A 14,566-nucleotide genomic window follows, 5' to 3' on the forward strand; every position below is an offset into this window, starting at 1 on the left:
GATTTAATTTTCTTTAAATAATACCTTCTAAATTTTATAAATTTTATAGTAAATCAAATCTTGATATAAAATAAATGTAACTTTATTCGGAATATTTTATATTTTCGAAAAAGATTTAATTTTCTTTAAATAATATCCTCTAAATTTTATAAATTTTATAGTAATGTTATAATATTTATAATTTCAAATGGTTCCATAAATAAATAAATAAATATATATATATATATATATAGATTTCTTTGCATGATAATATGATTCTAACTATTCGTGGCGTAGCGCCACAAGACCTTTATTCTAATGGTGATGGCTTAGAGGGTAGTCACTCTTTTATGTAGCTACTTCTTCAAAATGTAGTTGAGCTTCGTCAATTTGTAATGTCCAGATCCAGATCTAAACACGGATTGGAGAACAGACAATCAGTTAGTTACCCTTCTGTGCAAACATATAGGGACATTTCGTTTCCTTCATGTATTGCCTATTAAACTCCCCAGATCTAAACACGGATTGGAGAACAGACTAACTGCATATAGGGACATTTCGTTTCCTTCATGTATTGCCTATTAAACTCCTCCTCTGGGTGCATTTCCACTATATATATTTATATAATGTAGCCATTTCCTCCCGGAATAGAGACACTTTCAACTGAATAAATAAAAGGTGGTGTATGAATTTATATATATATATTTATTTATTTATACAATGTAGCCATTTTCTCGGAATAGACACTTTCAACTGAATAAATAAAAGGTGGTGTATGATTTTTTTTTGGATATATATACGCGCGTACATAATATATATATAAAGGTTTAATATCATTTCGACTTTTCGTAAGCGGGCCCGGGCTTTTATATTAGAATTAGTCATATCTCTCATATAAATATCTATAATAATTAAAAAAAATAGAAGTTGATATTGATATATACACAATAATTAATAATTTAATCCATTAATTTTGATTTTGATAAAATTAATTTTTAATAGGACTAAATTTGAGATTAATAGGAAGTAGCTAAATTAAATTTAAGCAATTAACCGTACGGAATGAAAATGACACAAATAATATTATAACATTTTTTTAAAGAAAAATATATGAACTCCATTTATTATTATTATAGTGCCAACCTCTTGACTTTTGACCTATTCTAATGTTGTTGTTGGTCAACTCATAGCCAGACGAAGTCATATCTTTTCATTTGAACTCAACTTGTTACATTAGATGTATTTATAGTCCGTAACCATTCAATTACTCTCCTCACAACTGGGTAAGAATTCGAGAGCGTTTCTTCACCATTTTGGAGAATATCGAAATGGGTCGGTCGGAGAAGGAGTTGAAAGATTTGGTGGTGGCTCAACTGCCGGAGTTTGTGAGGGAGATTTCGGAGCTTGGTGAGTGTAATGGCGTGTGTAAGAAGATGTATGGGGAGCTGATTCGAAGAGTCAAGTTGTTGAGTCCTATGTTTGAGGAATTGAGAGATGGAGAAGAAGAGCTTGGATTAGATGTTCTTAAGGGCTTGGAGTTGCTTAAAACTGCTTTGGATTCTGCTATGGAGCTTCTTAGGTCGGTCAACCGAGGTAGCAAGCTCTATCAGGTATGCATTTTGTTTTTCCCTGAGGTTCTTGTTCTTAAATTTGTTGTTTAGTTGTCGAGAATCTAAGACGATTGAACTAGAATTAGAAGTAACAATAGCGTGAAAACATCTCCTTAGCAGACGTGTTTTAAAACTTTGAGGGAAAGTTCGAAAAGGAAAGTCTAGAGCTAGCGGTTTATATGAAATTACATGGCCGATCATGTGAGATTTCACCTCAGTTGGAGAGGGGAGAGAGGAAGAAAACATTCAAGGGTAGAAACTTCTCCCTAGTGGACGTATTCTAAAATTTTGAGGGGAAAGCCCAAAAAGAACAATTTTGGATGGCGGTGAGCTTTTACTTTTACAGATCATTAGCTTGGTTGTTAATATCGGTTCATATTTGTGCCATTGTTTGAAGAACAACCTCATGGTCGAGTGTTCACTAGGGAATGAGTAATTTTCTTGAATGGTGATATCAACTTTCAAGTAAGCTTCCCATTTTGTGTCTCAGGCTTTGCAATTGGAGAAAATAGTACTTGAGTTTCAACATAAGACACAAGATATTGCAGCAGCACTCGACAAGCTTCCCATCGACGAGCTCGGGATCCCAGACGAGGTTCGGGAACAGGTATAGTTATAACCTCTACGAATTTTCTTTGTGATTGAAATTTCTATGTGCCTTTGTTTGGAGTTTTCCCGTGAGAGAGTTGAGATTGTCATTTTAGTACCCATGAATAACTGCTTACATCATCTATTTCAGATTGAACTTGTTCAATCCCAATTCAAACGAGCGAAGGAGACATTACATTTAGCTGATGCACAGTTAGACAAGGATTTAACCATATTACAGGAAGAAAAAGATCCTGACCTTGAAATGATAAAAAGACTTTCTGAAGAGTTGCATCTTCGGACTGTAAACGATCTGAAGAAAGAGTCTCTAGCGATCCATGAGCTGGTGATCTCGAGCGATGGAGACCCGGGGGATGTTTTCGGAAAAATGTCATCCATTTTAAAGAAGCTGAAGGATTTTGTACAAACAGAAAACCCAGAAGTTGAAACTTTCCAAGATAAAAAAAGTATCATTATTAAACACAGATCTCCTGTCATCCCGGACGATTTTAGATGCCCCATATCTCTTGAATTGATGAGGGATCCCGTCATCGTCTCAACCGGGCAGGTGAACGCCCAAAGTGACTGCTGCAATGCTAGTGTTTTTTGTTTTACCCATTGTTATGCTCGTTCATAGACTGTTTTGTTACCTTTTGCAGACTTATGAGAGATCCTGCATTCAGAAATGGTTGGATGCAGGGCACATAACCTGTCCAAAATCTCAGCAGGTTTTAGTCCGTACAGCCTTAACCCCAAATTATGTTTTGAAGAGCCTGATTGCTCTGTGGTGTGATAACAATGGCGTTGAACTGCCAAGCAAGCAAGGTAGCTGTGTAAACAAGAAACCTGGAAATAGTATTTCAGACTGCGATCGGGCGGCCATCGATGCTTTACTGGTAAAACTGGTAAATGGATCTACAGAACAGAAAAGATCAGCTGCAGGTGAGCTCCGGTTACTAGCGAAGAGGAATTCGGATAACCGAATCTGTATTGCCGAGGCGAATCTGTATTGCCGAGGCAGGAGCCATTCCATTCCTTGTCGAACTATTATCCTCAAATGATACTAGGACCAAGGAGCATGCAGTTACAGCAATGTTGAATCTTTCAATCAACGATGGTAATAAAAGAACGATAGTCGATTTACGAGCCATACCTGCCATAGTAGAAGTGTTGAAGAATGGCAGTATGGAGGCAAGGGAAAATGCAGCTGCAACCCTTTTCAGCTTATCCGTTATCGACGAGAACAAGGTTGCGATTGGAGCAGCCGGGGCAATTCCTGCTCTTATCAGTTTGCTTTGTGAAGGTACACCCAGAGGGAAGAAGGATGCAGCCGCTGCTATTTTCAATCTTTCAATCTATCAAGGAAACAAAGCTAGAGCAGTAAGAGCAGGCACTGTTAATCCACTTATGGGATTTCTGAAAGATGCTGGAGGTGGCATGGTGGATGAAGCTCTAGCCATTTTGGCCATTCTTGCAACTCACCATGAAGGGAAGATGGCAATAAGGCAAACTGAGCCGACAGCGATTCTTTTAGAGTTCATCAGAACCGGTTCTCCACGAAACCAGGAGAATGCTGCTGCTGTGTTGTGGTCGCTTTGCAGTACTGATTTTGAGCAGTTGAAGGTAGCTAGGGAACATGGTGCAGAAGTGGCATTAAAGGAAGTATCTGAGAATGGGACAGAAAGAGCAAAGAGGAAAGCAGGAAGCATTCTAGAGCTCTTTCAACTCTTTGATGAACCATCTGCTAATCTATAAACAATCTTGCCATCAGTCCAGAAGCCTATTTGGTTCTCACATCATACAATCTCTTTTTTTCATATCATAATATTATTGTATTTATGATGAACTTTCCCAGTAGAATTCTGTTTCTCTAGCTTGAATTTTTGGAGATAAACATGAAACTCCGTTGTAAGATAAATCATGACATAACTGATTAAAAACACAAATCAATTCTTCCAGTATCCGATCTCCATCGTCCACTGATAACATAACCCTAGAGTGAAAGGAACTCACACTTTTCAGGATGTTTATGAGCTCCTACTGAGATTGTTCCCTGAAAAGTTGACAACGAGAACTTGATGAGTCGGATTAAAAGAAATAGGTAGTGATTTATGAAGCAATGATCAGAACAAGAACCTGAGCGCTCGGAGATTCAGAGGAGCATTATTCACGTTCGGAATCTGCCCCATCGAAGTCGAAAATTTATCTTTTCGAAAACTAAAATTTCAAATAGTTATTGGTCGGGATCTAAACATTTAAAATAGACCAGAGAAATAAAAGAAAGGAGAAAAAAACAAAACTTCAGATTCAATTTGTATAATATTAACCATCAATAATGTTCACCACATACATATGATATAAGATCATACAGAGTTGAATAAAATGCTAAGACAAATCCAGATTGGATTTAAGGCAACAAGAGGAACAATGATATCAAAAAGAAAACAAAGAACAAAAGGAACAAATGGGGAATCCAAATCTGCCTGCTAGCTAGAGCTGCTTGCCTATGGCCTTTCTGATGTAGCACCAGTCTGCATGAAAATACAAGGTGTCTTTAATGATGGGGGCAATCAAAGTATAACCATATTGATGAAAATAAAATCATCAGTTCAATCAAACTCAGGATTTTCTACATCATTTGGGTTCAATCACTTTCATATAAAATGAAAACCATACAGGAAAATTGGTCAACAGATTTATAAACTGAGCGACTAAGATCAATCCACTTTTCTAGCTAAAGAATTGAAAATCAATTCATTAACAGTTTGAACCTATGCAATCTTGCTCTAATTAGTTTTAGAGGTTCAAACAGAGAGGGTTGGTTTCATTGGTCCCGGATCGTCGACCACCGAGGGCGTTAGAAATTCAGATGAATGAACCTACGAATTCTTCCTTACCAGTGCTTCATGGTCCCCCATGATCTCTTCTATTAACTCTTCTACTGGTTTATTGGCCGCGTTGGGAACAAGAGCAGCAAAAACAGCTGGTTCAAGTCCTGTACCAAAAGAAAATGAGAAGACTGGTTGAAGTACAATCTATAAGAAAGAAACCTTCTAAGTTCTAACTAATTCCCGAGATGACTCTTTCCAAAGTGAGAGAGGAGGGAGAGATTTCAATTTCATCTGACTTCTCTTATTGTGGTCTGGCGCTCGTAACTATTTCATTGATAATTATCCAATGATACAAGACCCATTCTGCTTGCACAATGACAATATGGAGAGACTACAAGAATTTGCAATTTTTTAAATATACTTTTGGATTTTAAAAGATTCTAACTTCTTCAAATGAAAAAAAAGAAGAGGGAAGTCCTTCAATACCAGTTTCTGGAAAAGCATCTATGAACATCATCGTTTCCTCTCCGCTAAGACCGGATAAGAAACAAATTCGAGGCAATGATTTGGCTATCTGCAGAAATAATATACATAGACTGAGTACCGTGACGATATATGTTGCAGCATTACATTTACAGGCTATGTTATATGCATATTTATCAGGCCTTCATAAATTACAAATGATCATAGTGATTGTTGCTGAGATCCCCACTCATCCGATAAACAAAAACACGATTTAGCATAATTCAATCTATAAAAGAATGCAGACTCAACTTTGCAAAGATACCAAGAAATATGGTTTCCTGCATCAAAAGCTTCCTTCCTTTTGAGAACACAATTTGGCAAGCACACATATCTCTAAACAAGTAAAATTTTAGGAAATTCAGAACTTGACCTTCACTTTTGCCAAATCTGGTTGGTTTGTATGAACTGCTTCCCACAGAGACCGAGTAATCATATCTTCAGTACAAAGAATAACCTATAATAACAAAAGCTGTTCCACAGATTATTTATGCAGGTAGTTTGGCACCATGAGTTAGCAGAGACTATTAAATATACATGCAATATGTACGACCTCTTCATTTTCCACAATTAGTTTTCCAATACATGGAGCAGAGATTCACGTATTTTGTTCTACTGTTCTTAGCAACATCACCCTTTTAACTTTCCTAAAAGAATGTGAATGTGATGGGAACTGAATAACCTGCATGAATTCACCGTCCAATTTTTTCAAAAGCTCTTGAATCTGTAATCAAAATGTAAGCACAAAATCAATGAGTTAGGAACAGTTTTCGATATTAGCATTCATTAATTTGGATTAACAATGAATTAAAATTCATCTTTCTTGCTTAGACCAATCAAAGAGCTTGAAGCCGCCAATAGAAAACCGAAATAACTAGTTATAGTAGGCATGAAGGAGCTAAATGAGAGAAATTAAGACGTTTAATAGTTTTTCCAAAATTGACATAAGACAAAAAATACCAATTACCTCCTTAACTAGTTTGCTATCCCTCTAAAACTTAAAAACTCTATGCACCACCAATGACATTCAATTTCTCTTCGGATAACAGGTAATATACTATTAACAGGCAAGAATTGAACTGCAGAAGGGGGGAAAACTCAAAGCTTACCTTCACTGCATCCTCCAATTCAAAGCCCAGTAACAGCAATGCCTGTAATAATGAACAGTCTGAAATTCAATTCGTTTTCTTAGACAATAAACAGACATAAACAATCAAACAAATTCTCTGAAAAGAAGCAATAAAAATCACGTCATGTCCCCTTCGAGAAAAGAACACTCAAGTAAAAGAGATCTTCAACAATGATGCTGAAACTAACCGGAACTTACAGGTGGACCATAAGTGGGATCATCAGCATTCAACGGAACAAACTTCGAATCCTCGATTAACTCGTTGGGAGCTCCTGTAGAAGTGAAATTAATTCCAGATTTGTTGAATTTCTCGGCAATTTCTAAGCATGAAAAACGCGAATGAAAGTAGTAAAAGCCAAGACGCACTTCAAGCGGCAAAGAATCCTCAGGACACCCAATTCGAAGATCAAACCATAAAACATTTGCTATTTATACATTTTTTTCAAAATTTTGCACCATCCTAGTTCCTCCATGAACAAAACACTTGGAAACAGCAGGAATCAAGACGACTGACGACAATCTAACACAGATAACAGCTGAAAACAACATCTAGTACCTCTAATAACTCGATAACAACATGAATAAACTCAAATTTAGCGAATCGACAAAATAACGGTGAGCACACCTTCAGAAGATGCTCTCAGAGTTCGTCGGAGCTTCAACTTGAGGGGATTACTGGTAGACGAAACGGATAGCGGCGGAATTCTTGAAGGCGCGCCAATAATGAAATGGAAAAACGTGGATGGGAGCGCGCGAGAGTTCAAAAATGGGTAGGGAGAGAAGGTTAGAGATGAAGCCATTGGAGCTCTCCGGTTTCTGCCTTATCCGCAAAGCCCCCGCGCGCCTGTAATTACATTCCTCTGCGGTCCTCACCATAGCCCATCTCAACAGCGTCGGTCCTTAATTTTTTCATAATCGACGTTATTAATTAATGTTTTGTTTTTTAATTTTTTTATTTTTCAATATAATTTTTATTACAAAATTATTAAAAAATATAATATTTTACTAACAAAAATTTCAAAAATTTAAATTTAATATTATACCATGTCTTTAATAATATATATTTTGTTCATAAATACATATAATATTATGAGTTTATATGAATTATAAATTGATGTATAATATAGTTACCTAATAAAATTTTAGATTCGTGACAAAAAAAACATATATTAAACCTATAGTTAATTAATTCTATAAAATTAAAGTATTAATCTATAAAGAAAAACAAGAAAAATGTGGAAATCTAAAACAGTACGGAATTCAAAAAACATGAAATACAACCTATAAGAATAAAATCTAGGCCTGAGTGACGACGGCGGAAACCATGGTATTCATTCCACACATGCCATGGCCGCGGCACAGCCGATAATAACCCCGCTCCCCCCACCGTTCTCCCCAGGAGTTCTTGATAATCCAGTACGGCAATTTCCGGAACCGCAGAATCGAGAAGCCTTCGTCGCCGTACCCGACCAGAAGAACGCCGTGGTTCACGAATCTCTTCCCGCAGATCAAGGGACAGGATACGCCGCCGATGTAGGTCTGCATGAATACGGCGTTGAGTCCGACGGCGAGCGGGCCGCGGTGGACCAGGTGGGCGGCGATCTGGTCTTCATCGATAGGGATGGTGGTGAAATTGGAAACTCTGACCGCGATTTTGTCGGACTGGAAGTTGCATTCGCCGCGGTGGCCGGTGTACGGGTATGAAGATTCCTCCTCGAGGCCGCCGGATTGGATTAGGTATTTGTAGGCGTTGGTCATTAGGCCGCCATTGCAGCCGTTGTTGCAGGCGGTCTTGTCCGTTGGATCGCACTGGGGAAGATGAACGGTTCAGATTTGGATTAGGGTTTAGGGGTAGGGAAGGAATTCGGAAGGAAAGTACTGACCGTGTGGTCGCAATCCACAAGCTGTTGCTCGCTGAGGCTAAGTAGCTTTCCGGTGGCTATGAAGTTCGCGCCCTCCACTGCCCCACACGTGCTGAATGCCCAGCACGATCCGCACGTGCCCTGCCCAACCGTAAACAGTTACGAATATTAAATATATTTTTTAATTTTTATTTTTTTACCCAAATTTACCTGCATCTTAACCGCGGTAACAGCCCCCTTCTCCCGCCAATCAAACCTCTCCGGCAATCCCTCCGCCGTCATCTCCTCCGCCTGATTCATCTCCAGCAACTCCGCTCCCCCTGCGCCGCCTCTCACGCCCATAAACATCTGCTCAAACTCCTCCTCCGACAAGTCCGAGAACTGCGTGACGCCATGCACGGCAGTCGGATCCAACGCCTGATGCTCCGCCGCCCTCATCAAATTCTTAGCAAAAATCCCCAACCGGTGCAAATACTCCTTTCTCGTCGGATAGCTCTTCCCGTACTTCTCCATAAACATCACGAACTTCCTCTCGCTCCCCGCCGGGAGACCGTTGATAATCTCGCCGTCGGTGACTTGGCGTAGGAATTCCGGGCTCTGGCGGAGAGCGGTGGCGCAGGCTAGCAATGCGAGACTAAATGCGCATGTTAGAAGGAGGGATACCGACCTTTCCATTTTCTTTCTCTGTGTTGCTTTGGTTAGCTTTCTGCCGTCTGCCAGCCTCTTTTCTAGCTTCGTCTTCGTGACGGTTTACAGATTACAAGTGCAAAATTACCATTCTGTCCATGAAAATATATGACTTACGAATTCCTGATTTTGGTAACTTGGACGTAATAAATAATTAAAATTAAAAAAAAAAATATTTGTTATCTCCCTAAGCTTACTGGAAATTGATAAACCGACATGAGGGTATAATTGTAAATGAGGATGTGAAAGAATAGGTGGCAAGTCGATATAGGTGTCTTCTTATAACAGCGACACGTGGTGACCATGTATGAATCGTGGCATCCGCCTCTTCGTGTATCATAGAGGAGTAAGAGATCTGCATTGGTATTGCACACTACGACGCCGTATTAACGATGAGTGATATGTGTCTTTGTTTTATGTAATATTAAACTATTATTTATTTCTTCGCAATTTAATTTTTTTATGAGTTATTAAAAAATAATATAGGTAAAACTTAGTTACTTATTGGATAAATCAATTTATTCATACTGTTTCCTAGACAATAAATTAAAATTTTATATTTTATTAAACACAAAATATAATTTTATATCTTTAAATATTTAAATATGTCACAATATATTTAACACAAAAATATAATTTAAAAAATAACGTTGTGTGAATAATTGTAAATCTATAAACTAAGCTCTAACAATTAAACATAATTAAATATTGTAAATATTGTGGACTTGAGGGACTATGGAATAAAAATATAATAAAGCACCTCGGAAATGGTAGGTACACATTAATTAATTTAATATGATCATTCAAGTCGACAATATTGACTATAATTAGCTTTTAAATATATTATTTAAATCATCACATTTATTATTTCAAAGTGGCTTCTCCACAAAAACAAATATTTTAATTGCATAATAAAATAATAAAACAAAAATTATCCATGCAACCAAAAAAATAAATTAATTAATTAAAAGCTAAAACGACGACGTATTAATCACCTATTTGTTCATCGCAGCATTCGCCACCTCAAATTGCAATTAATTTAATATAATATTGTTTAAAAAAAAATAAAATGACTAATTTTGGTATTTTATTTAGCTGACGTGGTCCCCGCCTTCTAATATTCCATTTTGCGGGATTGGATAAGAAGAATAACCACGTGGCTCAATCTTAGTGGCAGATGTAGGTAGTGTTTGGTAATTGCAGACATACCTAATGTATCGTCAAAATATCGCGATACGATTGTAAAACAGCGATATATATTGTTCCAATATATCCGGAAACACGACAAAATGAAGATCCATTTTTTAGAATCCGACCCGCTAATTCCTTGAGTTGACCATGCCAAAATATCTCTGATATTTTTCCCGCCGCCTAAATATCTATTTACTTAAATCTTTAATTTGATTATTATTTTTTAAAATTCCACAAATTATAAAATTAATAAATAAAAAAACCAATATTATAATGCACATTTTTAGTATATCATGGAAAATAATTAAAAGGCAGATATAATAAAATATAATAAAGTTTCGAATTAAATTAAATTCCAAATATATATATATATATATATATATATATATATATATATGTATTTTTCAATAATGCAATATTATTTCAACTTTCACCTAATAGAGAAGGCTATTAATGTATATTCATTGAATTTTGCAGTTTATAGTTTAATATTTATGGGAAAACCCCACTTTAATATTTTGTTTTATATTTAAAAAAAAAAAAAGAGATTTATAAAAGTTTTGAAATTAAGTTGGAAATTTAAATTAAATTGCAATAAATAATAATTATCAATTAAAAATATTAAATATCGCTGTCCGTGTGTCCGAATTCCCCAACTAAAAAGCAAAGAAAATATGGATAAAAGAAATTGAGAAGGGAAAATAAAGGCACCAATCCGGAAAGAAAATCCAGTGGGAAAAAGCGCACAAGAACAGGAAAAGGGGGGACGGATGATATCTTCTTCGTGTATTTCACCAGATTTTACTTTCTTTGGACGGCATCTCCAATCCATTTGCTCCACTAAACATTGCAAGACTGCAGTTCATCGAAGAATTAGAACACCTTGTTGGATTTTCTCGCTGTTTTTGAATGGTGAAGGGAAGGGTTGAAGGCAGAGTGTACGGAAGCTGAGACAATGGGCATTTTGTATGAGGATTCTGTGGTTATTACTCCTGGAGAAAAGTCTGGCGATCCTCATGTTATCACTGTGAATTGTCCTGATAAGACTGGACTTGGATCCGATCTGTGTAGGATCGTTTTGCTTTTTGGTTTGAGCATTTCAAGAGGAGGTAAATCCTTGAAGAATTCTTGTATTTTTGTTTAGATTTGCCTGGTGATTTCACTGAAAAACTTGTGTGTTCTGAGATTTGTAGTGATTTTGATATAATCCAACATGGATTAGGGATTGTTCTGGTTTTTTCTATTTGATCTGTTGATCCGTTTAGTACTCTTGATTAAGTTCTTCGATGTTTTTGTGGGAGCAGATTTCTCGACGGATGGGAAATGGTGTTATATAGTGTTCTGGGTTGTGGGAAAGCCGAGTACCAGGTGGCCTTTGTTGAAGAAGAGGCTGTTGGAAGTTTGTCCTTCCCATTTTTCCACTACAGGGATACGTTTTTACCAGCAAGATAAGGAGATTCAGAAACCTCCAGATGTTTTCCTGTTGAAATTTTGGTGTTCTTCTCATCCTAAGGGCTTATTGCATGGTAATTGTTTGAAATCTTTTGAATTCACGTTGTTTGATGCATATATGCTTGTTGAAAGATCATTGGATCTTCTTCTATTGGTCTTGTTCCCTCAGTGCCTGCAATATGTGTTCGTTAATGTTCATGTCTGTCTATAAGTTCCTGATTAATCTGTATGGATTTATGGTAAAGACTTAAGTTCTTGGGACGTATAAGAAACGAAGGCGATTTTCCAATAGCTAAATATTCCGGTCGTTGAAGAACAGTAGCTTGGGGATTGTTATCTGGTTCAAGTTCTTTGTCTCGAGGACCATCTTTAATGGTTTGCATGTCAGCAATAGCAACATTTGATGGTAGGTGTTGGGTAGCATTAGTTCTTGAAAAATAGGATATTCTCGGTGACGGGTTGACACTAGGTTCCTTATTCGTCACTTTGCATTTGTGACGGTCATGACCTTGTGCAATGCGTGTAGAACTTAGGTCTTCAAAAATCAACGTTTTCTTGCTAGTGATCTATACATACACAGTTGATCCTATCAAAACATGATTTGGGAGGTTTTCCTTGATAAGACCGATTTCTACCCAAATCCAGGGGGGCGTGAGACAAGCTTCATAGGACTTTCAAGGGTCAGGCCAATTCCGAAAGTCGAGACGATAGAAAATAGGCCAAACTCAAAGAAGAAGACAGCAGATGGAGTCGCGACACCCAATATAGGCGCATGCATTGGATCACCATATCGACTTTTTAAGTGTTTAACAAAGTGTTTCTAAGTATTAGGCATTTAGAAAGTCAATCCAAACTGAATTCGAGTCATTTGACTGGATTACAATTTACTTTCAGCTTTAATGAACTTTGATTCATGTTTCATTATAGTTATATTTGCACCCTATGCCAATTGACCTGTTTCATTATGTTCTTCTTCTGTAGATGTGTCTGAGCTCCTTTGTGAGCTAGAACTAACAATAAGAAGGGTGAAGGTTTCGACTGCGCCGGATGGAAAAATGATGGACCTCTTCTTTATAACCGATACAAGGTTCGTCATTCATGATATCGTATTAGATTGTGTCGTAGCCATAAATATCCTTTGAATATGTATGAATCTAGAATTCAATATCTGGAACTTGAATGGATTGCTTGAATCTTGTGGTGTGATCCTGTTTCTACCTCATGCTCCGCTTATATATAGCTCTTACTTGTTTAGACAATCTTGTTCAAACCGTTCTGATTTTTCTGTCAAAACTCTTACAATCAGAGAACTTCTTCGCACGAGAAAGAGACAGGAGGAGACGATGCACCGCTTGAAAGCCATTTTGGCAGATGTCCTAATGAGTTGTGAGATCGAATTAGCTGGCCCGGAGTTTACTGCATGCTCACAAGGCTCACCATATCTACCTTCCTCCATTGCTGAAGAATTGTTCAGTTTGGAGCTGCCATTTGGACCTCCTAACCGACACCTTCCCTTGAACTCGGTTGTTGTCGATATGGACAATGCCATCAGCCGTTCTCACACCGTTCTTCAGCTTCTTTGTCTAGATCACAAAGGTCTTGTTTATGATATCATGAGAACTTTGAAGGATTACAGCATTCAGGTATTCATTCCCCTTTACGTTCGCATCGCCGAGTCTTCACTTATTTGATGAACAGCATTTGATTGACTTCTCAGGTTTCTTATGGACGCTTCTATATCAATTCAAAAGGAAAATGTGATGTTGAGTTATTCACAATGCAATCAGATGGCAGTAAGATAATCGACTCAAACAAGCAAAACGCTCTATGTTCCCGTCTAAGAATGGAACTCACACGCCCTCTTCGAGTCGCCGTAGTGAGCAGGGGTCCCGACACAGAGCTTCTAGTAGCTAACCCAGTGGAGTTATCTGGCCGTGGTCGCCCCCTCGTCTTCCACGATATTACATTGGCACTTAAACATCTCAACACAAGCATATTTTCGGTACTCGTTCATTATCAAACTCTTACCAGTGATAGCTTAACGTTGTGTTCTTACTACTAACCGATAAACTCGTTCATAGGTGGAGATAGGTAGACACATGATCCACGACCGGGAGTGGGAAGTTTATCGAATTTTACTCGACGAAGGCGACATCGTTTCGGTGCAACAGACCAAGATCGAAGAGGGCGTTAGAAATATACTGATGGGATGGTAGAACTTGAAAGTAAGAGTTTGTACAGTCTGGGGAGGGTGTAAATGAGAGTTGATGGTGTTGTTTTTATAACGTTAAAATTTGCCAGTTTAAGTTCTAATCCATAAACTCCATTTTCTTACGTCTTTCACATTGTATAATAAATATAATTAAAATGTTATAATTCTCGATTAGTTCATATTTTATTAAAGAGGTAAATATATAAAAATATGAAGTGAAATTGATTAAATTTTAAAATTTAGGGGTAAAAAGACAATAATTTGAAAGTATAAGGGCATAATTTAAATGATATTTATAATATTTATTTATTTTTATAAGATGAAAAAAATAACTTAGATGCATCGTGTAATTTTGGAGTATTTATAAAAAAAAATATAAATTATACCCAAAATTTTATAAAATTTTCATTTAAGCCCTTCAAGTTTGGTTAAATTAATGGATGAAGAAGTTTCCTTCATCTAAGCCAAACATATACGATATATATATATATATATAGCGTATA

General features: G+C 37.0%; 4 protein-coding genes across 6 annotated transcripts; 2 read left to right on the forward strand and 2 right to left on the reverse strand.

Annotated features, from left to right (window-relative positions):
- The first annotated feature begins 1,164 nt into the window (after window positions 1–1,164).
- On the forward strand, window positions 1,165–4,306 carry LOC111797085 (U-box domain-containing protein 14-like). The gene is given in 5 exon segments (XM_087126021.1): window positions 1,165–1,589; window positions 2,080–2,196; window positions 2,329–2,745; window positions 2,837–3,157; window positions 3,159–4,306. Coding segments are annotated over 5 exon segments (1,911 nt in total). The 5' UTR covers window positions 1,165–1,307; the 3' UTR covers window positions 3,933–4,306.
- Window positions 4,307–4,477: 171 nt separating this feature from the next.
- Window positions 4,478–7,546, reverse strand: LOC111797077 (vacuolar acid trehalase). 3 transcript variants are annotated; one of them, XM_087126015.1, is made up of 9 exons: window positions 7,285–7,546; window positions 6,858–6,931; window positions 6,640–6,681; window positions 6,213–6,254; window positions 5,904–5,987; window positions 5,782–5,811; window positions 5,495–5,582; window positions 5,075–5,172; window positions 4,478–4,708 (listed from the first exon to the last, which is right to left on the reverse strand). In XM_087126015.1, exons 1-9 carry the CDS (start codon window positions 7,457–7,459, stop codon window positions 4,682–4,684), a joined length of 660 nt encoding a protein of 219 aa, XP_086982141.1. In that variant the 5' UTR covers window positions 7,460–7,546; the 3' UTR covers window positions 4,478–4,681. The 3 variants fall into 3 exon arrangements, with proteins under 3 accessions (XP_086982141.1, XP_023535741.1, XP_086982144.1); XM_023679973.2 differs by lacking the exon at window positions 5,782–5,811 and having other exon boundaries at window positions 7,285–7,540; XM_087126018.1 differs by lacking the exons at window positions 5,782–5,811; window positions 5,904–5,987 and having other exon boundaries at window positions 7,285–7,545.
- Window positions 7,547–7,824: 278 nt separating this feature from the next.
- LOC111797038 (Papain family cysteine protease) lies at window positions 7,825–9,325 on the reverse strand. Its single transcript, XM_023679909.2, has 3 exons — window positions 8,732–9,325; window positions 8,543–8,662; window positions 7,825–8,468 (listed from the first exon to the last, which is right to left on the reverse strand). The coding sequence occupies exons 1-3, from the start codon at window positions 9,194–9,196 to the stop codon at window positions 7,956–7,958; spliced, it is 1,098 nt and encodes a 365-aa protein (XP_023535677.2). The 5' UTR covers window positions 9,197–9,325; the 3' UTR covers window positions 7,825–7,955.
- Window positions 9,326–11,089: 1,764 nt separating this feature from the next.
- Window positions 11,090–14,185, forward strand: LOC111797031 (ACT domain-containing protein ACR10). The gene is made up of 6 exons (XM_087121576.1): window positions 11,090–11,508; window positions 11,704–11,925; window positions 12,833–12,938; window positions 13,158–13,494; window positions 13,569–13,853; window positions 13,933–14,185. The coding sequence occupies exons 1-6, from the start codon at window positions 11,355–11,357 to the stop codon at window positions 14,065–14,067; spliced, it is 1,239 nt and encodes a 412-aa protein (XP_086977702.1). The 5' UTR covers window positions 11,090–11,354; the 3' UTR covers window positions 14,068–14,185.
- Window positions 14,186–14,566: the final 381 nt, after the last annotated feature.

This window comes from Cucurbita pepo, chromosome 1, assembly GCF_057944985.1.
Source record: "Cucurbita pepo subsp. pepo isolate OVF chromosome 1, ASM5794498v1, whole genome shotgun sequence".
NCBI classification, from domain to species: domain Eukaryota; kingdom Viridiplantae; phylum Streptophyta; class Magnoliopsida; order Cucurbitales; family Cucurbitaceae; genus Cucurbita; species Cucurbita pepo.

What these genes read in the sequence shown, in the direction of transcription:
- LOC111797077 (XM_087126015.1), bottom strand. Translation starts at nt 7,459, where the DNA reads ATGGCTTCATCTCTAACCTTCTCTCCCTACCCATTTTTGAACTCTCGC. An exon ending in AATTGGAGGATGCAGTGAAG is followed by an intron (nt 6,255 to 6,639) that starts GTAAGCTTTGAG and finishes TTTTGATTACAG; the next exon opens with ATTCAAGAGCTTTTGAAAAA. An exon ending in TTCTTGGTATCTTTGCAAAG is followed by an intron (nt 5,583 to 5,781) that starts TTGAGTCTGCAT and finishes TTATTTCTGCAG; the next exon opens with ATAGCCAAATCATTGCCTCG.
- LOC111797038 (XM_023679909.2), bottom strand. Translation starts at nt 9,196, where the DNA reads ATGGAAAGGTCGGTATCCCTCCTTCTAACATGCGCATTTAGTCTCGCA. An exon ending in TTACCGCGGTTAAGATGCAG is followed by an intron (nt 8,663 to 8,731) that starts GTAAATTTGGGT and finishes ACGGTTGGGCAG; the next exon opens with GGCACGTGCGGATCGTGCTG. An exon ending in TTGTGGATTGCGACCACACG is followed by an intron (nt 8,469 to 8,542) that starts GTCAGTACTTTC and finishes CATCTTCCCCAG; the next exon opens with TGCGATCCAACGGACAAGAC.
- LOC111797031 (XM_087121576.1), top strand. Translation starts at nt 11,355, where the DNA reads ATGGGCATTTTGTATGAGGATTCTGTGGTTATTACTCCTGGAGAAAAG. An exon ending in TCCTAAGGGCTTATTGCATG is followed by an intron (nt 11,926 to 12,832) that starts GTAATTGTTTGA and finishes CTTCTTCTGTAG; the next exon opens with ATGTGTCTGAGCTCCTTTGT. An exon ending in TTCTTTATAACCGATACAAG is followed by an intron (nt 12,939 to 13,157) that starts GTTCGTCATTCA and finishes TCTTACAATCAG; the next exon opens with AGAACTTCTTCGCACGAGAA.